This window comes from Spermophilus citellus, assembly GCF_964194105.1.
Source record: "Spermophilus citellus genome assembly, chromosome: 3".
Classification (NCBI taxonomy): Eukaryota; Metazoa; Chordata; class Mammalia; order Rodentia; family Sciuridae; genus Spermophilus; species Spermophilus citellus.
Window position 1 is genome coordinate 5,308,908 of NC_138184.1, and position 26,282 is coordinate 5,335,189.

Genomic DNA, 26,282 nt, shown 5'->3' on the forward strand with positions numbered 1-26,282 from the left:
GGTGCCGGGAATGAGGTCCTGCATCCCCTCCTCTCTGGAACCTCACAGAAGAGGGGTAAAACAAAGACCCCAGGCTGCCCAGACCAGGAAGACAGAGGCCCAGAGGCAGGGAGAGGACGTGGAAGAACTTTAATCGTCACCCTAGCAAGGGTGGCAGGAGTGTCTAGATGCAGGGCCATCCCCGGCCCTAGGAGGGGCTGCGGCCAGCCCCTCGTCTCTGGCTGTGGCGTGTTCTCCATCCAAACTCCTCCTGTGCACAGGGAGTGTCCCAGCCTCCTGGGCCACATCTGCAAGGTTCTAGGTGGCCAGGAGCACCCAAGTCTCTGAGGGCTGGGGCCCCAGCAGCTGCCCGCATGTTCCCATGCAGACAATCCTCATCTGGCTGCACTCAGGCAGGGGCAACGAGGTGTGAGAGCGTGTCCTCAGAGCACTGAGGTCTTCCGTTCTGACAGCGGCAGAGACTCCTTCACTGCCACCAGAAGCCCCCGGGCGGGTAGATACCCCTGGGCTCGGAGCCATATCACCACCAGGAGGATGGCAGCAGCCAGGCTGGCACTCAGCACTGCTGTGGACACAGAGATGGACAGAGGGGTAGTGGGAGGAAGGCACAGGCTCTCACAGCCACTGAGCTCCCAACATATGGGGCTGGGTGGTCTGCATCCCGTCCCCACCCAGACCCGATTCCCCCAGAACAGGCCCAGGGGCAGGGAGGCTGAGAATCTCACCAGCAGCAACAACGGCCCCGTGGACACCTGGGCTTCTGTACTGGTGCCCAGCAGAGTCGTCTGTGGCATTCCTGAGAGAAGTGACAATCTCCAGGGTCCCAGGGGTCATGGTTATGGCACTCCCTCCCTGGAAAGTCTTGTTGGTTTCTGCAATAAAAGCAGGCACTCAGTAGTTGCGGAGGGGACACCCAAGGCACGGGGCATGCGGAGGCTCCTCTTGAGGTTCCTCTTGATCCCAGACCAGGTGAGCTACTCCTAACAATGCCACGCCACCCAAGGAGGAGGCCCAGGAGAGTGCCGTATCCACACTCTGCCAGTCATGAGCACCCTAGCAGATATCAGGTGCTCTTCACCAGCCCTAGCCCTCCCCACTCCCACAGGTGCACCGAGGTCCTGGGGATGTACCGCAGCCAAGCTCATCGCTGGAGTCCATGCAGTCTGAGTGGCCATCGCAGCGCCACGTGTGTGGGATGCAGGTGTCCTCCTGTGCGCAGTGCAGATGGTCTGCAGGGCAGGGCTGGCCACTGCAGTTCTGAAGGTGCTTGTCGGTGTCACCAGAGCAACCACTGATGTTATTGCAGGAGCAGGGGAGGCCAGGGGGTGGAGGGCACTGCCCATTCTGGGTACACGGCTGGATCCCTAGGGCACAGTCAGGTCCCAAACACCCATGCAAGAAAGCCCGGCATTCTGCACAGAGCTTCCCAGTAAGTCCCGCCTTCTGAGAACAGCTGTAGGAAGACCCGCCTTGCGCTAAAGTTCTGCCCTTGGCTCCTGTCAGCTCTCCACCTTCCGAGGTCCTGCCTCCCAGCAAGTTCCTCCCCACGAGACCCCACTCACTCCACTTCCCAAAAGCCTAACTTGGATTGAACCTGGGGCCTCGAGCAAGCTAGGCAAGGACTTTTTCACTAAGCTTCGCCCCCAGCCCAGACCCCACCTCTTTTCTTTTCTTGGTATCGGGGGTTGAACACAGGGGTACCACTGAGCTACATCCCCAGCCCTTTTTATTTTTTGAGACAGGGTCTCACTAAATTTTGAGGCTGGCCTCAAACTTGCAATCCCCCTACCTCAGCCTCCCCAGCTGCTGGGATTACAGGTGTGCGCCACTCTAGTGGAGCCCAGCAAACCCACCTTTTCTTCAGTCCAAGACCCAGACTCCACTCTACCAGATTTTGCAAGCCCTGCCCATCCACTCGACCCTGAGTTTTAACAAACTCCAACCCCTCCTCTCCTCCCTCCCCATCTGCCCAAGAGTATAACCTTCCATTCCCAGGCCCCACCCCTGAAAGCCCCACCCCAGGATATGGGCACTTACTGCACTCCTCCTCGTCGCTACCATCTGAGCAGTCCCAGTCCCCATCGCAACGCCAGGTGAGGGGCACACAGAAGCCACTGCTGCGGCACTGGAAGTGGGTGGGCTGGCACGAGCCTGCACTGGGGCCTATGAGATATGCACAAGTGACGCCTGGGAGACCCCAGTCTGAATCCTCTCCACGAGGGCCAGGGGTCACAGGCTGCAACCACTGGAACATGCCAGTCCCAGGGTGCAGGAACTACACAGGTGGCCACCCTTTGCAAAGCGCTCACTCACTGTGTGGGGGGTTTGAAGCCCTACTGGGAGGGCACTGCTATGATACATAGTCTATAGAGGACCCTAAGAGAAAGCCACAAAGCTAGTGGCAGAGTCAGAATTTGAACCCAGGGCCTGGAGTCTACAAGGTTCCAAATGGCCAGTCTACCAGAGAGACCTCTAATCTCTGTGGTTCAACAGACTAGGGGAGAAGCCATCCCCCACATGTTCCAGATAAGACTCATGGTCAAGGTCATCAGGGTCTATTCTATTCCACCTGCTTAGCAAAAAGGGAAACTAAGCCCCTAGGCAGAGAACCAGCTCTGTTAGCAAGCCCTGTTGCCTCACCTCCTAAATCCTTCCCTGACCTGAACGCATCATCTCCTCACTAAACCCTTGGCTCCAATCTCCACTAGAGTCACATCATTCTGTCACCCACACTCCCCTGGCTCCTAGACCCTCTCACTACCAAATCCAACTCCTCCACATTGTCCTCTTTATCAGCTCCTCTTCTGGGCATCCACATGGCTGGGCTAGGGGGCCTGGTCTTTTGCTCCACAGTCTTTGTTTACACCTTTCCCTGGCCCAGAAGCTCCCCACCCCTTCAATCTACACCTGTGATTTCTTCCACAGCCTTCAGATAGCAGCTTACTTCCTGGGAGGGGTCTCATGTCCCCCTCAGAAACCCACCAAGCTCTGCCTCCCGTGTAAAACAACAGTCCTTATACCAGTGACACCTACCCTCCCACAGATCACAGTCAGCAGAGGTCATGGCTGTGACCTCATGACCCAGGCCAGGGAAGTCCCTGACAATGCACAAGCAATGGGTCACAAGAGGGTCCAAGATGAGTACAATGAGACTTGAGCCTTCCTTGACTCTGAACAGGAGGCTAGAGCTGTTTGCTGACCTGGAGGAGCACAGGGGGGCCTGAGACCTGCTCTAGCAGGAGGAAGCTTGAGAAACAAAGACAGGAGGTGGCTCTTAAGGCTTCCTCCAAGTTATAGCAAGGAGACGTAAAAATACCCTGCCCTGGCTTGGCCTTGCTCCATCGGCTCGGCCTGCTTCTATTGTCCTTTCCATCTACATTCCCAGGGCCTGAGTCTCCAACCCCCACTCCCCAGGCCTCCAGGCCCAACTGGGCTCTGGCCACAGTCCCTGAGCTCTGTGGAGCTGGAAGAGCTAGGGTCAACCAGGTACCAGCTTCTTTCCCTACCCATAGGAATCTGGCAGCCTCCAGGTGCCACTTCCTCCCCAGGCCTAGCTACCAACTGCTCTGAGGGCTCTGACCTCCCTTGGCTGGCCTACTGGACTGTATTTCTCTGTAAAGTAAGTAGCAGTGGGTAGCCCCACTGTACAGAACAGGGGATCAAAGAGAAGTTGGACAGGGCAGTGATTTACCCTCCCAGCCTCAGTTATGAAAATAACAAAAGGGGTAGGCTAAAGACCTGCAGAGCGCTGCCTCCCACGTGTAACAATGGTCCTCCCATAGACTGGACACTCAGTGGAGGTCAGGGCCACATGTCAGAGAAGGGAGTTCCTACCTCAGCACTCTGAGAAAAGGAGCCATTTGTGTGTAGAGTTCTAGTGCTTGGTTAAAATGAGCCCAGCTTCACTAAAGAACCAGGAACATTTAGTTTGAAAAGCAGGGACTTTGGGGGTAAGTCTGCCACAAGAGGAGACCACATGGAAGAGTGGAGGGTATAAACCTGTGCTCTCAGCTGAAAGTTAGGGATCCTATAAGCACAGGGAGGCCACTCTGACCCTCCAGCTGCCTCTGAAGATCTCAGGGATAGCTCCCCTGTCTCTTGACACCCAGAATCACGTGGGCCACGGGCGAACATGCCCAACCACTTGTGAGGTTGGGGTCGCAAGTGAACCGTGCTTAATGCCTGGAGAGGGAGAACTTTCATCCCAGAAGGCAGAAAACCGAGGAGGAAAGAATGGGAAAGTGGGGCTGGTTGTCCAAGAAACAGCCACAAGGCCTCGGGACGAAGATTTTTTGGAAAGCATAGCTGCTGTGGAAGCACCAGGAGACTGATCCTGCGTGGTTAGAGGTCGGAAAACCTGTGCCTGCTACGAGTCTTCCCGACCATGCTGGACTGAAGGGCGGCTTAGAGGTGACAATGGGGGCATAATACAGCAAAACAGGTCATGGGGGGAAGGGAAGTGGTGCACAGGGCAGTTAGAGGTAGGCGGAGGCGCCCAGGTGGAAGGCCCCGCATTCAGGCTCTCAAAGCACCAGTGCCCGCTCCCCGCACACTACTAAATCCAAACCCATGTGCTGGGGGAGTGTCCACGACCGACAGGCGGCGCAGCCAATGGAAAAGCGCTGCGGAGTGCGCGGGGGCGGGGCGCAGCCCCAGGAGGGGCGGGGGCGTGCGCTGAGGGGACTCGCTCACCTGGAGCTTGGGCCGACGTCCGGGTTCGGGCTGGGTTCGGGGCGGCCTCCAGGCCCAGCCCGAGGCTGAGCAGTAGCCGCAGCGCCAGGCCCAGGGCCGCTATCCGCCGTGCTCCGCCCCGCGTCATCCAGCCGCTACTCGTGCCGCCCCAGCCGCTGTACCCGCCACACGCCGTCTGCCCGGGTTCTTATCCCTGCGCACGCGCACGCGCACGCGCACGCGCGAGCTGGGCGGGGCCTGCGCCCCTCGCTCCCGCGGCGCGGACAGCTCTGTGTACCGTAAATGTCAGAATACGAGGGGCCCCTAAATTGAAGCTTTTCCCCACTTTTCCATTGGCAAAGTCCATTGAATGGTATACAGCCTACTTGAAGTTAGGTAAATGGTTTGGTTTTTTAAAAACGGATACAACATTACCTTTATCTTATTTATTCATTCTCTTTTTTTTTGTAACATTGTGCACACATGAGTATTTTATTTTAGAGCATTTCCAGATAATGTCTTTTTCAGGGTAAGACTCTTATTTATTCATTCTTATATGGTGCTGAGGATTGAACCCAGTGCCTCGCACATGCTAGACAAAACGCTCTACCACTGAGTCCCAGCCCAGGTAAAAGTTTTTTTGTTTGCTTGTTTGGTGTGTGTGTGTGTGTGTGTGTATGTGTGTGTGTGTGTGTCTGTGTGTGTGTGTGTGTGAGAGAGAGAGAGAGAGAGAGAGAGAGAGAGAGAGAGACACCAGGGATTGAACCTAGGTGCCCTTTACCACTGAGCCACAACCCCAGACCTTTCATAAAAGTATTTTATTTATTTAGAGACAGAGTCTCACTGAATTGCTAAGGGTCTCGCTAAATTGCTGAGGCTAGCTTTGAAATCTCGATCCTTCTGCCTCAGCCTCCCGTAACAGGAGTGCGCCACTGCGCCGGCTCCGAAGCTTTGTAAATGTTATCGGCTTCTACTTAAATTCCTTTGCGTTCCTCATGCACACTGCCACTAATGTTATTGCCTGATGATCTTGTTTAATACGGTAGCAACTCCCCTCAGGCACTCCCCATCCCCTCCTTCCTACTGCCTCTTTGGTGCCACCGACGGATTTTATATTTTATTTACTTATTTTGGTTTATTGTCCTATTCCCCACTAGAACGCCACCTCCACCAGGGCAGGAATGCTATGTGTACTGCTGTTATCTCAATGCCCGACACAGGGTATCTTAACAGATACTTGGCGACTAAATGGTTCCTCTGTCGCTGTCACCTGGATGCGATCAACTCATCTTCATTGGCTTATTTAGTTCTCACACACCCAGGGAGCTGTGCCTTATTCTGGCATCCTCCTCTTCATCAAAGAGTTATGCAGCCTTTGGGTTTTCTCTTCCCACTAGCACACGTCTTTCTGTCCAATCTGACTACAATATTTTCGTCTTGAAAAATGTCATTTGCAGTTCTGCCTTCAGAAGATGCAGTGACTCCAACTCCCAGCAGGGCCCCAAACAAATCACTGTCCCTCAATACTGACACATGGGCAAGTGTTTGCCACTCCCAGCCCTAAGTCTCCTGTGAGGCTGCAGTCACCCATATTTCCACAGAAAGGTCTTTGTTTTGCCCAGGAATTGAACCCAGGGGCGCTTCACCAATGAGCTACATACCCAGCCCTTTTTATTTTTTATTTTGAGATTGTAGGGATGGGCCACCACACCAGCTAGAAAAGGTTTTATTTGCAGGTTAATGGCATGCTTCCCAATTTGAAAATGTTAGAGGTTGTATATCTTCTTTTGGAATGTTTTTTGTTTTGTTTTAGTTTTTATGTCTTCCTGTTACCATGGGAAAAGAAAATAATAGGTGATGTTGTTCAGATACAATCACAGATGGAAAGGTCAGTAGGGTAAATAGGTCTGCCCAGGGAGGAAGGGAAGGGAGTGCCCCTGCCTTTGAGGATCAGGGTCTTGGTGAGGGAGGTTTCGGGGATCCAGTCATATAAGCAGAGAAGGAGCCCTGGGACTGTGGTCTTTCTCCCCTGGCTCTAAGCTTCCAGAAGCCAACAGTGTGACACTCTTGGCACATAGCCAGATGTTTTGCACCTACTGGAGGTTACAGGGTCATTCGGTGGGGCAGCACTGACACTCCCCCTGCTCCAGGCCACTGTTCACGCCCTGCAGCCTTCTCTCTTCTGCTCACTGCTCCACAGGGACCAGCAACCTTCCTTCCCAACCTTCCTTCTGGCTCAGGAAGGCTTTTCTGAACCCACTCCAGGTGAGACTTCTGTGAGCTGCCCTTGCTGCCCTCTGCTTTTCCCACTGAGCTGCAGGTGGCCAAGACCAACTGGGGGCCTCAATGGGGAGGTGCCTAAACTTCCTTCCCCATGAGCAATGATAGGGGTAGTTCTCAAATGAGCATCTGTTTGGTCTTCTAAGTACCACTCCCTCCCATGGGCCTTGGTAGTCATTGCTCCCCAAATACCCAGAGGGCTGGAACCCAGTCACCAAGAAGGAGCCACCCCACTCCCTATTTCCACAACCCTGGGAGCAGAGTCAGGCCTCCTGCACCACATCATCAGCTCTGCATGCAGGAAGCCCAGGAAACATTCCTTTCCCACCTCTGAAGCACTGACATGAGTTAAACTTGGCACCAACTTTACCCCAAATCCAAGTATGCTGGGGTCACTTAAAAAGCAAAAGTTCCAGGCTTGGTGATACATGCCTATTGTCCCAGGTACTTGGAAAGCTGAGGTAGGAACATTACGTGAGACCAGGAGTTCAAGGTCAGCCTGGGGAACAGAGAAAGGCCCTGACCCTTATTTAAAAAAGAAGAAAGTAAAAATAGAAGTGATATGGAATTCCTTGTATTTTTCATAAATTAGGTCACAGTATCCCCAGAGGGAATCCAGGGAGGAAAAGCACTCAGATGGCCCTGGAGACATGGCCAAGTAGCCTATGAGCATGCGGGCAGTGTCACAGGTAAGGCTCATCCGTGGACAGCTCCCACCTCTTCATGGGAGGAGCAGGCGTCACTGCTTTCTTCTCAGTGGCTGCCACGGCTGAGCTGGAAGAGGAACACAGACTTCAGTTAGGGCTAGGTCTCCAGAGAACAGTACAAAAGGATCTAAGAAGAGAACACATCCACACCTGGTACGGACACACCTGCTGGGACTTTATGGTTCTGGAGACAGAGGGCAGGTGTCTCAGACGACCCAAACCCCTACAATGGGGGTATACTTCCTTGCTTCCCCAGCCCCCTGCAAACGCCAGTGAACCTGCACTGGTTCCTGGACAGGAAATAGCTGGGTTCTTCCCTTCCCACTTAAAGCCATATGGTGTGGACAAGGCATCCAACCATTCCTGCTGCCCCAAAACAGGATGCTGGCAAAAGGACCTAGTAATCAGGTGACAGTGTCCACTGGTCTTCCTCAAGGTTCTGCACATGGGCACAATGCTAGTAAAAGAAGGTCCTGTGCTTAGGGATCTCTTAGTCTGGTGTGGCTAAAAGTTAATATGCAGTTGAACAAGGGCTGGGGATGTGGTTCAAGCGGTAGCGCGCTCGCCTGGTGTGCATTCGATCCTTAGCACCACATACAAAACAGAGATGTTGTGTCCGCCGAAAACTAAATAAATATTAAAATTCTCTTTCTCTCTCTCTCTCTCTCTCTCTCAAAAAAAAAAAAAAAAATGAAGTTGAACAAAATGCTGTTTAGCCAGGTGCAGTGATGTACACCTGTCATCCCAGCTACTCAGGAGGCTAAGGTGGAAGGATGACAAGTTCAAGGCCAGTGCAGGCAACTTAGTGAGACCCGTCTCAAAGTAAAAAATAAAAAGAGCTGGAGGAGGAGCTTAGTGGTAAAGCAACTGCCAAGCATTGCCAAGGTCCTCAGTTCAATCCCATTACTGGAAAGAAAGAGAGAGAGAGAGAGAGAGAGAGAGAGAGAGAGAGAGAGAGAGACAGACTAACTGAAGCCAGTCCAGTGGCTCACCACCTTTAATGCCAATGACTTGGGAGGCATAGTTCAGTGGTAGATCACTTGCCTAGCATGCATGAGGCCCTGAATTCAATCCCTGGCACCACCACCAAAAAGAAAAAATATATATATAAAAGCAGTAAAATGTCCAGGCTTTTCTTAGGACCCTTGAAGGGACATCAGACTTCATCTGAAAACACGCACCCCCAAGTGAGGTACCCTATCATGGGTTGGGGCTGGATTAAATGAGCTCTGGAATGAAAAACCATCAGTAGCACAATTCTTCATTCAATTAACATATACAAGGCACTGGGTTCAATGCTGAGAATTGAACCCAGTGCCTTGTGTATGTTAGCCAAGTGCTTTACCACTAAGCTACACCCCCAGCCAGATAAACAGAATCTAGAAAAGCACCTTTCAGCAGGGAAAAAAGGTCCAGAGGCAGGAGAGACCACTGTAGGGCTCTGGGCAAATGATGCTCAAGGTCCTCACCTCTCTGCTGTCTTGCCTGACACCAGTGCCTTCTGTGAGGACATGATGATTGAGGGGGGCACAGCTTCCCGGCGGCCATCACGAGTACAGTAGTAATTGTTGGAGAGCTTATGGCTGGGGCCCACAGGGAGCTTGGGAGGAGGCTGAGTCCTAAGGAGAAAGAACATTGGCACTGAATGAAGCAAACCAACAGTCTCTCCCATTGCCTCACTGTGGTCCAATCAAGTCAGTCACAAGACTCAGGGTCTGCGGCCATGGGAATGGGCTGCAAGCCCAACATGTCCCTTGGCACAGTTATGCATACATGCATGGGTAGGGGCCCAGAGCCCAGAAGCAGGTAGTAGACATTGCTTTGGATGTGAGGGTAATACAAGGTCAGGTCAAAGTCTGCCTTACTTCAGGCTCCCCCATGGTAGGTAAATATGGTAGGTATGAAGGATGCTTGGTGAGACTCCCAGAAGGGGAGCCCATATCTATGTATAGCCAAGTTTGGCAGCTGGCCTCACCTCTACCTGCAGGAGCTCAGGAAACTGAAGAGGCAGAGAGCCAGGTTATGGCTACCACCTATCCATCAACTGTAAACACTTGGACACCAGCACTGGATTTTTGTCTGCTTTGAGTAGCTTTTTCCCAAAAGGCCAATCTATGGAATCCCTGGGTTTCCTGTCATCTCAGGAACTCTTTGAAGAATCCTGCTGGGATCAAAGCTTATTCCCCAAAGAACACCTTGCCCTTGGAGCCTGTCCAGACCTCTACATTTCCTGCCACTGTGTGGTATGACGCCAAGACTCTTGCACTAAATCCTGGACTAAATTTACCGAGAAGTCTGAGGCCTTAAAAGGAAATGCTGAGCTCTAAACAAAAGAGGAGCTTCCCAGAGGAAAGTGGGAAAGAGGGAGGGGACAGAGAAGACAGGGAGAAAAATCACAAGATCTGGTTTTGCCAGGGGCAGTGGTGCATGCCTGTATCCCAGTGACTCGGGAGGCTGAGGCAGGAGAATTACAAGTTTGAAGTCAGCCTCAGCAACTTATGGAGGCTCTAAGAAACTTAACGAGGCCCTGTCTCAAAAAATAAAAAGGGGGGCTGGGGTTGTGGCTCAGTAGTAGAGCGCTTGCCTTGCACGTGTGAGGCACTGGGTTCGATCTTCAACACCACATACAAATAAACAAAATAAAGGTATTGTGTTAATTTACAACTAAAAAATTTTTTTAAATATAAAATGGGCTGGGGATGTGGCTCAGTGGTTAAGTGCCCTTGGGTTAAATACCCACTACCAAAATAAATAAATAAATAAATAAATCTGGTTTTTATTTAGTTACGTTGTTGAATAATATTTTTGTCTGGTAACTGTTGTGCTACAACTTAAATATTTGTTTCTTAGAACAAGTGATAGTATTTGTATTTTTAAAATAAGAAATGCAGATACAAGGTAAACATTTTAAAACATGACATGCAATATATTATGTGACAGAATTTTCCTACTGAATGCAAAGATGCCCCTCTAAACTATAGACCTTAGGTTTCTGCATCCTTGCACAGAAAGGTAACAGTTGCCCAATGAAAGGGCCCAAATTAATCACTACAGGGCACCACTATCCTAAAGAAGTTGAAAAATTCACAAAATCATTTTCTCAACTGGCCCACTAACTACCTTGATAGAAAAGCAATTCAAGCTGGGCACAGTGGCCCAGGCCTGTTAATTCCTGAGGCAGGAGGATCAAAGTTCAAGGCCAGCGAAGTGGGGATGTGACTTAGTGATAGAGCACCCATGGGTTCAATCTCCAGTACCACCAAAACAAACAAACAAACAAACAAACAAAAATTCAATATTTTAGGATATTTGGAACTAATCACAACATGCAGCATTCACATAAATTTGATTATTTTAATGCTATTAATGCTAGTTTACTTTCATTCATGATAACCTTGAATGACTTGGGAGGGATTGTTCAGTGGTAGACACTTGCCTAGCATGCATGCCGCCCTGAGTTCAATCCCAATGCCCTGAGTTCAATCCCAAAGTCCTTTCCCTGGATGTATTCCCACCATACTAACTTCCTTCCTACTTCAGACTCTGCCCAACCTCACAACCTCGGTACTTGCTGGTCCCTCTGCCAACAGCAATATGCTTTTTCAATGGTTATTCTTTGGTTCCTTCCCATCATTTGGGTGACTCAACGGTAAACCCTGTAAAAAGACCTCTCCCAACCATCTGACTTCGGATAGCCACCCTCCAGCTTATTCGCATTTATTGTTTTATCTTGAAAACATTTCAGAATCATGGTACTTGCTATGTTTATTTCCCTACTGTTTCTCCCTAGGAGGTGAACACCACCAAAGAGATGTGGATAAGAACTTCTCTTGTTCATAGAGTATCCCCAAAGCTGAGAACATGGCAAGGGCTTGTATATATATCAACTACATGAAAGAGTTTGAAATCGGGACGCTTTGGGGTTCAACCCCCTGCTGTCACATTCTAGTGTCCAACTGATTGTAGACAAATGATTTAGCCTCTCCAGGTCTATTGTTTTTAACTCTGTAGCTTGGGGATTAAACAGTAAGGGGCCACATCGAAAACTGAACACCTACTCAAAGTTCCAAACCAGAATACACGCCCAGCCTCCCTATTACAAAGAAGCCGGCTCCCTGGAGAGTTGTGCAAACTTAAAGGCATAGTTTTATTTCTGCCTCCATAGCCTCGCAGGCGGTGGAGGCAGGATCCCTGCCCAGCGCTCCAGGGATCTAACAGCACACGGATTTTGCTTTTGGTGGAGGAAAGACCGGACTGGAGGCTGGGCAGCGAGCGGGGCCGGCTCACCGCTTGGCGATCTCCTGGTAGCGCAGCTGCAGCTTCGCCTGCAGGTCTTGCTGTGGGAGGAGAAGGGAGGTCAGCCTGCGGGGCATCGCAGGGGAGAAGAGGGAAGGGGATGAACAGCCAGGACAGGTCTATGGGCCATGCTGATGAAGAGGAATGCTAGGGCCACGGGATCCAAAGGCAAGGTGGGGAGCGAGGGAAATCCCAGACTTGAGTCAGTCCCGGGCCCAGATAGTGGCGGTGGGACAGTAAATTCCGGGCTAACAGGGTCAGAAACTGGGGAATCTAGGAGACATCCTCCACTGAGCGAAGGCCCGGCTTAGGAGGGAAGTAAGTAGCGAGTCTGGAGTGCACAGAGCCCACATCCTCGTCCCCGTCCCCATCCCCTCCAGTGCGGCCCAGCCCATCCCGCGCACCCCAGATGCCCAGTTCCGCAGCTTCTGAATGAAGCGGGTAGCGGACGCCATCTTCCGTCCGCGCTGAAGGGCGTCGGTGACGTCTCTACCGCGAGGGATACTGGGAAGTGCGCGGCGTCATATCGCGAGAGCAGGCGTGGGCGTGGCTAGAGCGTTGTATAAAAGCTATCCCGGAGACACGTGATTTCTCTCCACCGACAGCCGCGGCGCCGCCATCATGGACACGAGCCGTGTGCAGCCCATCAAGCTGGCCAGGGTGAGGCGGGCGCCCGCCTTGGGGCTCAGGGGAATTGAGGGAGTGGGTAGAAGAGCCAGGAAGTCCAGGTCTGATTGTAGCTTCTTTCCGCCAGGTCACCAAGGTGCTGGGTAGGACCGGCTCGCAGGGACAGTGCACGCAGGTGAGCGGGTGGGGGCGCCCGGACGACTTGCGAGGATCTGAGCCCTGATGAAAACCCTTTCCCTGCCTCAGACCCTACCTAAGGGGATCTGAGAATCGACATTCCCTTTATCCCGGGGCTCCGAGCCCTGGCCACCTCATTCCCTCGGGTTCCGATGGTCCCCACAAGTTTTCTCAAGTCCGTTCCCGATACGTCCTCTGAACCCATGTCAGCTTTCCACCTCGTGGTAACTCTCACTCGTCCACTCTTACTCCTGTCCTCCGGTGGGCCTGTAGGTGCGCGTGGAATTCATGGACGACACAAGCCGCTCCATCATCCGCAACGTGAAAGGCCCCGTCCGTGAGGGCGATGTGCTAACTTTATTGGAATCGGAGCGAGAGGCTCGGAGGCTGCGCTGAACTTGCTGCTGGTAGGTACAGAGGCAGCCTTCACCCTGCCTGTGTTATGGGTTGAATTATGTCCCTGTTAGATCGTTAGATCCACGGCTTAGGTGGAAGGGTCTTAGGAGTTGGAAAGGATCTGTGGATACTGGCAAGAGTGAAGAGAATTTTGCTAGTTGCTGAGGGCTCTGCCGGCATCTCATATTCTACTCTATTTACAGGGTCCTGGATCTGTACTACTTGGCCCACAGGATGACCTGCATTTGTTAAATAAAGAGTTTGTATTGTATATAAACTCCAGTTTTGGTCTGGGCTGTTAACTAGATTTTCTTTTGGCCCTTTGCTGTGTGACCCCCCCCCCCCACAAGTGGTCATCAACCCTCTGCAATCTGCAATTTAAGGGGGTGTGGTTTTTCCCAAGAACCATGCTGGGCTGGGGTTGTGGCTCAGTGGTAGAGAGCACACCTTACACATGTGAGGCACTGGGTTGGATCCTCAGCACCCCATAAAAATAAAGGTATTGTGTCCATCTACTATTGAAAAAAAATTAAAAAGAAAAAGAGGAACCATGCATATGTGTCCCAGCCCCCACACACACACACTCCTGGGGGCAAAACACGAGCTTAGTAGAAGTGTTTTATTTGGGAAAAGTTTGGGGGAGTGTGGGTGGACCAGGAGGTATATTACTCCCCAGGTCCCACCTCACCTTGGTGGGTTCAGCATAAGGCCTCCCTCATGCTGCACCATCCCAGCTGAAGCAGCTTTTCTGTCACACTAGGGCAGGCATCTGTACTGAGGACCCTGGCGCTGTTCTGATCTAGAGGCGAGGTGGGGGAAGGAATGATCTCCCTCTTCCCCACCATCCAGGTCATGTGCTGGGCAGCTCACTGAGGCTGGGATTCCCCTTCATTGTCATTGCCTTCTCCAGGTGTAGCTGTCTGAGAGTCTGGGGGCAGCTGGCTCTAGAGACAGAGGAAGGAAAGGGGTCCTGCTGCAGAGTCTTGCAGAAGTTGGGGGTTTTAGCCCCAGTCTTGAGGACCTAGCAGACCCCTTTGTGATCATTCCTAAGGAGAAACTTCAGCCTTTATTGTGGGCTTTGCCTGCTTAGTTTGAATCCTGGCTCTGCCTCTGACTTGGAAGAGATACTTGACCTCCATTCCCACATCTCTAGTGGGATGAGTGTAGGGTGGGTGGCTGGGTTGAATAAGTTGAGTAAAGCCCTGAGAACAGCCAGGCTCTTAACATCTAGTATAAGCCTCTACCCCTAGACCCCTCCCACTGCTGTGGAGCTTTCCCCCAAAGTCTGCACCCCATTCCTCTACCTACCTCTCACCTATGGGCTCCTTTTACTTCAATATGAGTTTCCTTGGAGCAGGTAGCAGAAGCCCACCAACACTTTTTTCTCTTTAGGACTTTAGTCTCATGACCCTATGTCTACCTCACGGGTTCAGTGTTTTGCAGGTTAAATATCAAACCCTAGCCTCATAGGGAAACCCAGACACAGATACCCCACCCCATGCTCTCCAGGAAGGGAAGTCTGGGGCTTGCTTAGTATTCTCAAACCTGATCTGCAGCTGGGAGGCTGTGCTCACCTGGAAACCAGGCTGGCTGGAGCTCAGGTGGGTGTGCAGCAGGGCAGCCACCTCATCCTGCTCGGCCTCCAGGGCGATGGCCAGGGCACTGGTGCCCTCCTGAGGAAAATTTAGACATCAGGTCCCTAAGCCACCATGGGCACACATACATACACCCTACCATTCAGCACCATGATAGTGGCTCACATTGTCAAGGATGGCAGGGTCACAGCCTGGCTGGGCCAGCAGCAACCGAACAGTGTCTAGTCGTCCATACTCGCTGGCACACATCAGTGCTGTGGCCCCATCTGCATCCTGTGCATTCACATCAGCCCCACACTCCAGCAGGGCTGCCACCATGTCTTGGCGGCCATGACTGATGGCCAGCATGAGGGCTGTCTGTCCTGTCTAGGGAACAAGGAAGTGGGGAAGGAAGGTGAGAAGCTGCACTTAACTCAATGTAAAAGCAATGGTAATCTCAGCCGAGTGGGGATGTCCACACACCTGGCTGGCTTTGGCATTTACATCACCCATTCTGAAGAGTCTCTGGACCACTGCCATGTCCTCCGGTCCCACAGAGGTGAGTGCAGCCAACATGAGTGCAGAATAGCCAGCTCGGTTCTGGCGGTTGACCTCACAGACCCCTGTTGAGGGAGAGGGGTGGTCAGGCAACAGGTCCATATCGGCAACTCAGCCTTGTCCACACCTCCCTCCAGGGCCTAAGTTCTTTTTCTGCCTAGTGGCAGTCACCCTTTTGCCCTTTGCCTCCCCCCAATAACTATATGGTTCTTCCCCCAGGGTTTCTCATCTCACCTCAGTAAATCCTTCCCTGACTCCCTATTTCAAACTGGTCATGTTTTGTTGGCTGTTATATCCCTCAGTGCTCTGAACAATACCTGACACCCTAGATGCTCAAAAAACATTTGTTGACAGACTGAATGGATGTCTGTTCTGATGACTAACATCCACCAAGCCATTATCATTACTGCCCTGGAGAATGGCCAGCCACCGTCCTGGTCTCAGTCCACTCCACTTTCCATGCAGCAGCCAGAAGCAGTGTTCGGAAAGGTTTTGGCCCAGTCATCTGCCTATTAAAATGCCTCTGGTTTCCCCCCTTGCTCCTGAAATGCAGGCCCTGGCCCACCATGACTTATGTATTAAATAGCTTCTGATCTTTCCTGGGGGTGTTTTATTTTCTGGTGCTGGGGATGTAACCCAAGGCCTAGTGCATGCTAAGCAAGTACTCTACCACACTATAAGCCCACCCCTGATCTTTTCTCAGAAATCTTCAGCACCCCCACACCAGCCTGTGTTATGGGTTGAATTATGTCCCATAAAAAGATATGTTGAAGTTCTACCCCACCCCCAGTACTAATGAATGTTAACTTATTTGGAAATAGCCTATGCAGATGTAATCAAGTTAAGCTGAGGTAGTTATGGTATGCCCTAATCCACTATGACTGATGTCCCTTATCAAGGAGGAGAAACAGACAATGTCATATAATGATGGAGCAGAAATTGAGGGTAAGCTACTACAAGCCAAGGAACACTGAGTACCAGAAGCTAGGAAAAAGGCTTGGAACAGATTTTCCCTCCAATCCCCAAGCAGGAACCAACCCTGCTAACACACCTTGGTTCCAGATTCCTGAGCTAAAAGCAAGTAAGTTGTTGAATTAAGCTCACATCATGGGGCTGGGGATGTGGCTCAAGGGGAAGCTCGCTCGCCTAGCATGCGTGAGGCACTGAGTTCGATTCTCAGCACCATGTAAAAATAAAAAATAAAGATATTGTGTCCACCTAAAACTAAAAATAAATACTTAAGAAAAAAAACTCACATGGTGGTACTTGACGGCAGTCCCAGAAAACAAATAAAGCCTGACTGATGCTGCTCAGAACTAAACACATCAGCTTGGTTTCTTTGGTCAGTTCTGTTGCCATCCAGGCCCTCTTCATTGGGACTACATGTACTGGAGTGGGTTTTGGTTTTGGGGGTTTGTTTGGCATTGGGGATTGGACCCAGAGGCACTTGACCACTGAGCTACATCTCCAGCTTTTTATTTTGAGACAGGGTCTCACAGAGACTGGCTTCAAACTTGGGACCCTCCTGCCTCAGCCTCCTAAGTGGCTGAGATGACAGATGTATGCCACTACATCCAGCTGGAGTGGCTGGTTTTGTACCTGTTTCCCCAACATTCTGGAAGCTCCATGAAGATAGAGATGGTTTGAGGAGCTGTACAGCTGGGAGGAACATATCATGGGGGGTCTGAAGTAAGGAGCTGGATCAGGGATGTTTAAGGACACTCCAGTGAAGGAGGGACTTTGAAGCTATGGACTGGGGAGTAAAAGGGTTAAGTCAAGGTGAAACCAAAAGGAAATCTGAGGGTATAGCTCAGTGGCAGAACACTTGCCTAGCATGCACAAAGCCCTGGGTTTGGACCTCAGCACCACAAAATATTAAAAATTGGGTGTTGTAGTTCAATGGTGTGCCATGCGGATGTTGTTTTTTCCACAGGTTTCTATGACACAGTGGAGAATGTCAGGTGGAAAGAGGGACACAAAAATATGCAGAGTGGGGTCTCCCTCTGCAGGCTAGCCACAGGACCAACCCATCTTTTTTTTTTTCTTTTATTTTTTAGTTTTCGGCAGACACAACATCTTTGTAAGTGGTGCTGAGGATTGAACCCAGGCCGCACGCATGCCAGGCGAGCGCGCTACTGCTTGAGCCACATCCCCAGCCCTGGACCAACCCATTTTAACCTCCTTCCTTTCCCTTCCCAGCTGCCCCTGAGACTTCTCCTGAAGGATCACCTTTTTTGTTTTTTCCTTTGAGACACTTTTTGTCTCACTAAGTTGCTGAGGTTGGCTTTGAACTTGGGAATCTCCTGCTGCTGAGACTACAGGTGTGCACCATCATGCCCAGCCCATTTTTTTGTGGGTTTTGTGTTATGTGAGTGGTGCTGGGGATTGAACCTCACAATTCCAGGCAAGTGCACTAGCACCGAGTTACACCCAAGGATCAGCCCATTTCTTGATCTCATCCCCTGGTTGTTTTGTCGCGGCCATTATGCCTATCTGGAATTATTTAATAGTTGTCTATCTCCACTCCCCACCATCACCCACAGAGCCATTCATTGATGTTCTGTTTCAACAAACACTGGAGGATTTACAGTGTGCCACACTGGGGTTAGTCCAACAAGCAGAGTGAGATGAGGGGTACAGGGGGAGGAGTTCATGACAGGCCAAAGCTGGAACAGCTAGGAGGCAAGGAAACAAGGGGCGAGGTAACAAAATGGAGTAGAAGCATTTGGGTTGTTTTTTTTTTTGGGGGGGGGGTACAAAGGATTAAACCCAGGGGCACTTGACCTCTGAGCCATATCCCAGCCCTTTTGAGATAGGGTCTCGCTCACTAAATTGCTGAGGGCCAAAGTTGCTGAGGCTGGCCTTGAACTTTTAATGCTCCTCCCTCAACCTCCAGAGTTACTGGGTGTGCACCACTGCACCTGGCAAATATTTGTTAATTCTCCCCATTAAGAACCAAGGGTTATTGGGGTTTGGAACCAGAGCTAGTAAGCTGAGAAGTTAAGATGTGAGTGTCATGAGGAGAGGTCATGGGAAGTGAGACTGGAGGGGACACAGTTACTGATATCAAGGTCAAGGGAGGGTAATAGGCCACGGCACTGGGAAGCCAGAAGGTTTGAAGAATCAGGAGGATAATGAAACTGGAAGTGCGGACAGTGGTTGGTGTGGTCCACCATCACATCTGTGCTTGGTCTCCCGTGGAGAATCTCACACCCATTAGGCTCCCAGTGAATGTCTGTGCACCCTGCAGTATCCAGGGCTGTGGATCCCTACAGAAGATGCAGCCAGGATGAGCGAGCAGGAGGCAGATGAGTGGGGATAGCACCCCTGCCTGGGAGGATAGTCAGAGCCCTGAGGAGTGAGTACCTGCCCTGGAGGCTGGGCATTGGGAATCAAGAACTCAGGGAATGCCAGGGCTGGAGATTGAGGGACAGAAGGCATGGTGGCCACATACTGACCTACTACATGCTCAGCACCTTTTACATGTCATTTCAGCTGCCCAGGAGGAGTGGCATTGCCATCCCCATTTCACAGATGAGCATGCTTAAGGCTGGTGAGATTAAGTCCTAAAATGAGGTCTGTCAAATCCAAAAGCTGGGAGGAAGGTCAGGGCAGAGCTGAGGGTTATGGTGGAATCAAAATGACCTTGGCAATCAATCCATCCATGATTGAGGAAGAGCCAGTGGTGCCCTCTGCCGGCCATCCCTTTCCTACAGTTTTCCTCCAGGGTCCTCTAGCCTGGCTGGGCTCTGGCCCTGCCCTCTGTGGGCCCCCCATTCCCTGGTCTCCCACCCACCCTTCCTTGACTCTGACCCGTATCCAGCAGCAGACTCGAGATGGCCAGGTTCCCATGGGACACACTGTAGTGCAGCGCGGTGTTCCCATTACCATCCGCCAGGTTTACCACATGTGCCAGTAGGTCGCTTCCCAGGTGCCCTACCCCTTGTAACACCCCAGCTACGGTCTCAGCCTGAGAGCGCCGCTGACTGGACACTCGAAACCACTCCTGGGCCACAAGGCGCGCAGCATTCTGCCGTGACAGGGACAAAGATGTCAATGACTTCCCAGGACAGGTTGGCAGAGGGAAGGTGTGGGGGCAGGGACAGAAGATCACTGCTGGTGAGTTGAAGGGAAATGGGAACCCAGATGGAGGGTTGGGGGCACACCCCTTTCAGAGAAGTGCGGTGAGTGGGGTTCCCAGGCTCAAGGGGACACAGGTCCTGCTCTTCTGGGGAAGGATCTGTGGGAAGAATCCATGGAAGAACTTGGAGTGGGGGAAGGCGCTGAGCACTTGCCCTTGAGGACTCGGGGAGTGGGGCTGCGGAGGGAGCTCCTTTGGAAAACAAAAAAAAAGGTTTGAAGGTTTGAGAGAGAGGTCCCTGGCGAGAGGGGACCGGTCTTGGGACTCCTAAGAGGGCCTAAGGGGAAGTCACTGGTGGGGCCGCACGGTCCCGTGGGAAGGGTTTCCCTTTACTCACGCCATCACGGGCAATTCCACGAGGTCGGCCCAGCTGCCGGTGCAGCGCAGCGCACGCCTCTCTTAAACGGGGGCTCAGCTCGCACCTGCGGAGGAGGCGAGGCGGGGTGCGGTTCAGCCGCTATGCCGGGCAGCAGTGACCTGAAGGAGTGCAGCCGCTTCCACTCCAGACCTCTGGCACCTCTCACCTCCCCTGTGTTCCTGGCTGAGGTACTGCCTCTGTCTCAGGCTCTGGGTCCAGGAAGTCCCCGCCGCTGGGAGGACCAGGGGTGCCAGAGTCGGATCCTCCGCCGCTGTCCTCCCCGGAACCCGAAGAGCTATTCCTCGGAGGCTCCGTGGCTCCCTCTTCGCTGTCGCTGTCGCTGGCATCCTCGCTGGAGGAGCTCTCATACCTGGGGGCGGGGTGGGAGGCGTCGCTGAGCCTACCCAGTGGGCTCATTCTGGAGTGCTGAGAGGTGGGAGTAGCTGTCACCATTTTATAGGTGAAGAAATTGAGGGTTGCTAAAACCATGCTGCGAGCAGAGAGGCAGACAGGGATTCACACCCCTTCCAGGTCCCCGCAGCCACTGCCACGTGAAAGGGGGAAAGCGCTCACTCTCCGTTGAGGACACCAACGAATTGGAGGCTCTTGGGTCCAGGGCTGGGTTGAGCGCCAGGTGTACCGTCTCTCTTCTTCATGATGGATTTGAGGATACCTGGCAGAGATCACAGAGGACGTTAAGTTTAGGTTCAGAGTGGCCTGGTCAGAGCTCAGCGAGGGGTTGGGACTCACCCGCGGGGGCCGCGGCCTGGTCTCCAACGGTGGGTCCGGGCGGGTTCTCCAGAGTCAGGGAGGTGGCCTCCGCTGGGGGCTCCGTCTGTATAGCCTTCTCAGCACAATCCCACAGAGTTTGGGTGGCAGCCTCGCGTGGCTGAGACGTGGCCGCCGCCGCGATAGCAGCAGCCTCGCGGGCATTCTCCAGCTCCTGCAGCCGGCCGCGCAAAAGCTCGCTCACCCCGCGCTGATGCTCCAGGCTGGCGCGTAGCAGCTCTAGCTCGCGCTCAGCGACCTCAGGGAGCCCCAGCAGCTCATCGGTCACCCACGCGTCCGCCTCAACGGTCTTGGGAACCGCCTCTACGCCGACCTCCCGGGTCTCCGGAACTGCCTGGGCACCCGCCTCTTCGATCTCAGGCACGGCCTCGGTGCCCGCTTCCCGGGTCTGGGGTGCTCCATCGGGAGTCCCGGAGGGCCCTTCAAAGAGCTGGAGCGCGCCCTCGCTGTGCCTCGCAGCCAAACCGTCGGGGTCGTCAGCCCGGGGGCTGGCTTTAGGGCGGACGCCGCGCTCGGAGGTGGCCAGGCGCTCGGTGAGCCGCCTCAGCTGGGCGAGCTTGTCCGGGCGCGCCTCGACCTCCCTATCGGGTTCGGATTGCGCGCGCCCCGCCAGAAGACGCGCTTTCTCGGCGCGCAGCGCGCGCACCTGCTCCTGCAGCTCCGGCAGCGCGCGTGCCTGATCCTCAAGCTCGCGCAGGCGCCGCAGAGCCGCGGCCATCTGCTCGCGCACCAGCTGCAGTTGCGCTGGGCCAGGTGAGGCGGGGGCGGGTTTGTGGGCAGGGCTGGGGGCGGGGCTGCTACGGCCTGACCCGCGCGGGCTAAGCGGGACCGCGCGGGAGGGGCTGGGAGCGCGCTCGTATGCCTGTGCCAACTCCAGCCGCCGGCTCGTCTCCAGCAGCGTGTGCTCTACGCGCGGGTTACGCACGAGTGAGCGCGGCGAAAGCGGCGGCAACTGGAGCCCCAGGGGCGCCCGAGGGGAGAGTGCGCCCGAAGCTCCACCGTCATCACTGGCCAGGGATTCGCTGGATGTCCAGGCGCCTGGACTTCGCGCGCCCGCGAGGCCGGACCGGGGCGCGCGAGGACGGCGCGTGAGCTGGGGTCCCAGGGTTCGGCGACTGGTGGGGCCGCGCTCCAGCTCCTCCACGTACTTGAGGAAGTCCAGGTCCAAGTGGAAGCCATAGGGCGTCTCCACAGAGTAGGGCGAGCTCGGGCTGCGGGCACCCCCAGTGGGCCCAGGGAACAGACAAGGGACTCCCAGGTCTGCGGGAATGACAGGAGTGTGGTGGTCAGGCCAAGGAAACCCCGGAGAGAAGAGACAGAAGCCCCACCAGGCTTCTGCACACCTGCCATTGCACATACCCACACCCCAGGCTGGCACGTCCATCTGCACCCAAATAGTCACGCACTCATGAGTCTATTGAGCGACTACTGGGTACCAAGCACTTTTCTAGACTGAGCCCTCTGGTAGGGAAAAGATAAATAAACACAATCATTCCAGACGGTGAGAAGGGCAATAGTAATAATAGCGTCTAAATGAATCACTGGAGGGAAGGAAATTGGCCCTGGTATTAGAGAAGGTTTCCTGTGGAGGGAACCTAAAAGTTGAACACTGCATGATAAGATCTAAGCAGCTGCAGGCAGAAGGTCAAGAAGAAAACAGTCCATAAAGACCCTGGGGTAGGGGTCGGCAGGGCCAGCTAGGGTAACAGTGGGGTGTTCCCAGCAGGGAAGGAAGAAGGTGGAGGGAGAGAAAGGGATAAAGGCCAGACTGCAGAGTCCTCCAGGGCCACCTTGGAGAGTTGGGATTTTAGTCAACTTGTGATAGGGTGCCATGGGTAGGTTTTAAGCAGGGTCATGGGGTTGTTCAGTGGGCCTTTGGAAAGGGTCCTGTTTTAAAGGAAGGAACTGTAAGGCCGGGTCCACACACAGGAGCACCAAGTGTGGATCTCTGCATATCATATGTTCCATTTTGCACACTCACCAGGCAGGTTCTGATTCAGGGCAAACTTGGCCATGTTTCCTGGAGTAGCTGCCAGGCACACCCTGAAAAAGGACCCCAGAGAGATGAGGGTGAGGTCCCAGCCCTGTCCCTGCAGCTTGAGCCTACCCATGGGCTTTTCTCCACCTACCCGTCCACTCATCTCAAGCACAGACTCTCTCCCTCCTCCTCCCTCTCAAAGACCTTGAACAGTGGATTAAATGAATGTAGGGATCCCCATGTCTCAGATCTGAGCAAGGAGGAGGCAGGAAAGGCATAAAATGATGAAGAAAACAAGAGTCTCTGGGAGTGGGGGAGGCATTCCAGACCTACTGGGTTTTCTGTCAATCCCTGGGGAAAATTAGAAAGTTATGCTCAAGAGCATGTGGGCTGTAATCCTTTAGAAAAGAAAGGGGAAAGTTGGAAGATTGAGGGCTTGTTAAAATCTCATCTGGTGAGATTGTGCAGAGTTAAAAAAAAAAAAAAGATTTCTTGGGGCTGGGGATACAGCTCAGTGGTACATTTTTTTTATTGAGAGAAATGTAAACAAGATATAAGTGCACATCTGGATTTTTGCACAGAGAGACTCTTCTAGGAATGATGGAGAATTGTGGGCTGGTTGCAACCAGTGAATACCTCTCTCTCTGAAAAATGTCTCCAGTGGAGCACCACAGGGCTCTTTCCTTGGCTTGTAAGAGTCTATAATAGAACCAAAAGTACTTTGATGATCAAAGCTGTAACTATATGTGGGGAATGGGAGGAGGGTGACACTTTAGGTGACACAATGGAGTGAAGGAGGTTGAGTCATATCTAATAATGTGACATTTAATGAAGACAAATATTGAGTCCACAATTTTGGTTCAAAAAACACAGGATGGCTAGGTGCGTGCGATGGCATGTGCCTATAATTCCAGCTACTTGGATGGCAAATTGGAAACCAGTCCGTCTCCAACTTCATGAGACCCTGTCTCAAAAATTAAAAAGAGGGTTAGGGATATAGCTTGGTTGATAAAGTTCTTGCTTTGAATGCACAAGGTTCTAATCCCCAGCACCACATTAAAAAAAAAAAAATGCCCCTGTGGTGGGCTCAATAACACATTGAAGGCAATGAATGAAGGAAAAAAATCAAAAAGCTGAAGATATAGCTCAGTGATAAAGCACCCCTGGGTTCAATCCACAGTACCCTACACAAAGCACTGAATGGGGCCAGGCATAGTGGTGCACTCCTGTAATCCCAGCTACTCTGGAGGCTGAGGCAGGAGGATGGCAAGATCTAGGCCAACCTGGGCAACTTAGTCAGACCCTGTCTCAAAATAAAATATAAAAAAATAAAAGGGCTGGTAGTATAGTTCAGTGATATAGCACTCGTGGCTAAATCCCTAGTTGAGGGAAAAAGAGAAGGGGAGGGGGCTGGGATGTGGCTCAAGCGGTAGCACGCTCGCCTGGCATGCGTGCAACCGGGGCTCGATCCTCAGCACCACATACCAACAAAGATGTTGTGTCGGCCGAGAACTGAAAAATAAATATTGAAAATTCTCTCTCTCTCTCTCTCTCTCTCTCTCTCTCTCTCTCTCTCTCTCTCTCTCTCTCCCCCCCCTCACTCTCTCTTAAAAAAAAAAAAAAGAGAGAAGGGGAGGACTGGGGTTGTGGCTCAGAGGTGGAGCACTCGCCTAGCATGTGTGAGTTACTGGATTTGATCCTCAGCACCACATAAAAATAAAGATATTGTGTCCACTTATAACTAAAAAATAAATATTAAAATATGTTTAAAAAGAAAAGAGAAGGAGAAGAAGGGAGGAGGGGTAGAAGGGGGATGAAGAAGGAGTTGTTGTGGAAGAAAAAAGGGTGGGGATATAGCTCAGTAGTAAGGTGCTTGCCTAGCATTCATGAGGCCCTGAGTTGGTCCCTAGCACCCATACACATAGATGGGGTTTTGGAGAGCCCACATAGAAAACCCTCAAGAATAGGAAGCAGCTTGTATCAGTGCCTACTGTATGCCCTTCCTGATTAAATGTAACCCCTGATTAAATATAACTGCAAGATAGATGTTATCATTTACGTTTTACAGATGGGCAAACTGAGGCATAGAGCAATTAAGCCATTGACTGTGAGAAAACACATATTGGGCTCTCCCACCTTCTACAGACTCCTTGCCAGCAGAACCCAGCACAACTTCTCACTACCCCTGTCTACCCAGCTCTCCACTGGTACCAGTCAGACCCAATCCATCCTCTCCCTGGCCCACTGGGCATCTGTTCTAACCACCTGGCAACCCTCCTAGTCGCCCTTTCCAGCCTTTTGCACTCTGATGGCTAACTATGTGCCTAACACCACCAGCCACTTGGCACCATCTGCCTCTCAGACTCATCACCCTGACCTACTGCAGGGGGACCCCCTTCCACTCCCCATCTGTGTCCAGCCTTAGTCCCTGACATCTCCCTCCAAGACCAGGAAGGGCTCCTTCCAGTCCCCAGGCAGCTGTTTCCTGTCCCCTCACACCGGCACAAGGGGCGGGCCAGCAGGGCAGCAGGTCATCACTGAGGACAGCCAGTACCTCTCACAACTTGTTTTCAGGAAATTGCTAGGGAAGAAACAGGTTTTGGAAAAAGCCTATATTAGGGTCTGGACCTGCCTCTCACACAGCTGGTGCATGACTGAATGGGGTCAGCCCCCTCCTCCAGTGACCTGGCCACACCCAATCTGGGGCTCTGGGATGGAAAACACAGCTGTGGTCATCCCTAAGACCTAAACCAGCTGGAGCAGCTGGATCCAGAAGCTGAACTGAGTAATGGGTGGATGGCCTCAATACGGTAAATAACCACAACAACACTTTTGCATCTATTATGGGCCAAATTCTTATTCTAAGGAATTTATGACTATTAACTTTTTTTTTTTTTCGGTACCGGGAGTGGATCCAAGGGCCAGGCACATAGCTAGGCAAGTGCTCTACCACTAGGTTACATACCTGGCCCTTTATTTACTTATTTATTTATTTGAGACAGAGTCTTGCTAATTTTGCTCAGGCTGGCCTCGGACTTGGGACCCTCCAGCCTCAGCTTCCCCAGATACTGAGCTTACAGGATTGCGCTTCTGCTCCTCATATTACCACTATAATTGCTTGCCTTCTAGAAGGAACTCCTTCCCGTCCCCAGAGCTGAGACCCTTCCAGTCTGCACCGGTCAGTTCCTGCCTGTGTCCCTAACTGAGGTCTAGGGGACGGTGGAGGGACAGACCCACAACCACGCTGCCCTAGAGCCCGCAGACTGACTGGAGTAGAGCTGGTAGCCGCCCTCTCCTCCGCTGCCTGCCCTGGCTGTCACAGCTAGATCCGGATCCTCCGCCGGAGACCCCTTATTAGGCCGTCAGAGCTGACGCCACACGCCCCCATTCCCGCCCCTGAGACTATTTCCAGATGCGGAGCTGCGATCAGGAAACCTGAGGGAGAGCGGACGCGGCAGGCCATGCGGGTCCGGGTCCAGCCCTCCCGGACTGAGGCCCCGGTGGTGGCACCCTCTCAGATCCCCGAGGTGGGGGTGGGGGCTGATGACGCGGGAGAGGGGGGCGCTCGGGTCAGAAGCCCCCACCACTGCCACCCGCAGGTCAGGTCGGCCTTGCAGAGACAAGGGCAGTTTCCTACAGGAAACGCCGCCGGGCGGTCCCATCCGCTGCCCATTGTCCGCGGGTCCCCGGCCGTCGGTCCCTCCCCCCCAACACCGTTTCCGCCTCCCCC

The 26,282-nt window shown here is 52.7% G+C and overlaps 4 protein-coding genes across 5 annotated transcripts; 1 reads left to right on the forward strand and 3 right to left on the reverse strand.

Moving 5' to 3' along the window:
- Positions 1-102: 102 nt before the first annotated feature.
- Positions 103-4,898, reverse strand: CD320 (CD320 molecule). Of its 2 annotated transcripts, none has more exons than XM_081284732.1 (5): positions 4,693-4,898; positions 2,038-2,163; positions 1,131-1,364; positions 726-872; positions 103-562 (listed from the first exon to the last, which is right to left on the reverse strand). In XM_081284732.1, the coding sequence occupies exons 1-5, from the start codon at positions 4,817-4,819 to the stop codon at positions 423-425; spliced, it is 774 nt and encodes a 257-aa protein (XP_081140858.1). In that variant the 5' UTR covers positions 4,820-4,898; the 3' UTR covers positions 103-422. The 2 variants fall into 2 exon arrangements, with proteins under 2 accessions (XP_081140858.1, XP_081140857.1); XM_081284731.1 differs by having other exon boundaries at positions 103-565; positions 4,693-4,897.
- Positions 4,899-7,509: 2,611 nt separating this feature from the next.
- NDUFA7 (NADH:ubiquinone oxidoreductase subunit A7) lies at positions 7,510-12,465 on the reverse strand. Its single transcript, XM_081285293.1, has 4 exons — positions 12,359-12,465; positions 11,946-11,995; positions 9,128-9,277; positions 7,510-7,725 (listed from the first exon to the last, which is right to left on the reverse strand). Exons 1-4 carry the CDS (start codon positions 12,407-12,409, stop codon positions 7,635-7,637), a joined length of 342 nt encoding a protein of 113 aa, XP_081141419.1. The 5' UTR covers positions 12,410-12,465; the 3' UTR covers positions 7,510-7,634.
- Positions 12,440-13,431, forward strand: RPS28 (ribosomal protein S28). Its single transcript, XM_081285296.1, has 4 exons — positions 12,440-12,614; positions 12,709-12,756; positions 13,032-13,165; positions 13,358-13,431. Exons 1-3 carry the CDS (start codon positions 12,576-12,578, stop codon positions 13,152-13,154), a joined length of 210 nt encoding a protein of 69 aa, XP_081141422.1. The 5' UTR covers positions 12,440-12,575; the 3' UTR covers positions 13,155-13,165; positions 13,358-13,431.
- A 328-nt stretch (positions 13,432-13,759) lies between these two features.
- KANK3 (KN motif and ankyrin repeat domains 3) lies at positions 13,760-23,251 on the reverse strand. Its single transcript, XM_081285292.1, has 11 exons — positions 23,189-23,251; positions 22,556-22,617; positions 20,536-21,834; positions 20,359-20,458; positions 19,952-20,155; positions 19,765-19,849; positions 19,100-19,316; positions 15,212-15,351; positions 14,915-15,115; positions 14,729-14,827; positions 13,760-14,098 (listed from the first exon to the last, which is right to left on the reverse strand). The coding sequence occupies exons 2-11, from the start codon at positions 22,587-22,589 to the stop codon at positions 14,021-14,023; spliced, it is 2,457 nt and encodes an 818-aa protein (XP_081141418.1). The 5' UTR covers positions 22,590-22,617; positions 23,189-23,251; the 3' UTR covers positions 13,760-14,020.
- Between the last annotated feature and the right edge of the window lie 3,031 nt (positions 23,252-26,282).

Excerpts from the sequence above, each read along its gene's own strand:
- CD320 (XM_081284731.1), bottom strand. The coding sequence starts at position 4,819 with ATGACGCGGGGCGGAGCACGGCGGATAGCGGCCCTGGGCCTGGCGCTG. Across the intron at positions 2,164-4,692 it reads GACGTCGGCCCAAGCTCCAG|GCCCCAGTGCAGGCTCGTGC; the intron begins GTGAGCGAGTCC and ends CATATCTCATAG. Across the intron at positions 873-1,130 it reads CAGCGATGAGCTTGGCTGCG|AAACCAACAAGACTTTCCAG; the intron begins GTACATCCCCAG and ends CTTTTATTGCAG.
- NDUFA7 (XM_081285293.1), bottom strand. The coding sequence starts at position 12,409 with ATGGCGTCCGCTACCCGCTTCATTCAGAAGCTGCGGAACTGGGCATCT. Across the intron at positions 9,278-11,945 it reads TACCAGGAGATCGCCAAGCG|GACTCAGCCTCCTCCCAAGC; the intron begins GTGAGCCGGCCC and ends CTTTCTCCTTAG. Across the intron at positions 7,726-9,127 it reads TCAGGCAAGACAGCAGAGAG|CTCAGCCGTGGCAGCCACTG; the intron begins GTGAGGACCTTG and ends TTCCTCTTCCAG.
- RPS28 (XM_081285296.1), top strand. The coding sequence starts at position 12,576 with ATGGACACGAGCCGTGTGCAGCCCATCAAGCTGGCCAGG. Across the intron at positions 12,615-12,708 it reads AGCCCATCAAGCTGGCCAGG|GTCACCAAGGTGCTGGGTAG; the intron begins GTGAGGCGGGCG and ends TCTTTCCGCCAG. Across the intron at positions 12,757-13,031 it reads CGCAGGGACAGTGCACGCAG|GTGCGCGTGGAATTCATGGA; the intron begins GTGAGCGGGTGG and ends GTGGGCCTGTAG.
- KANK3 (XM_081285292.1), bottom strand. The coding sequence starts at position 22,589 with ATGGCCAAGTTTGCCCTGAATCAGAACCTGCCTG. Across the intron at positions 15,352-19,099 it reads GAGTCTGCTGCTGGATACGG|GGGTCTGTGAGGTCAACCGC; the intron begins GTCAGAGTCAAG and ends CTCCCTCAACAG. Across the intron at positions 14,099-14,728 it reads CCAGCCAGCCTGGTTTCCAG|AGCCAGCTGCCCCCAGACTC; the intron begins GTGAGCACAGCC and ends CTCTGTCTCTAG.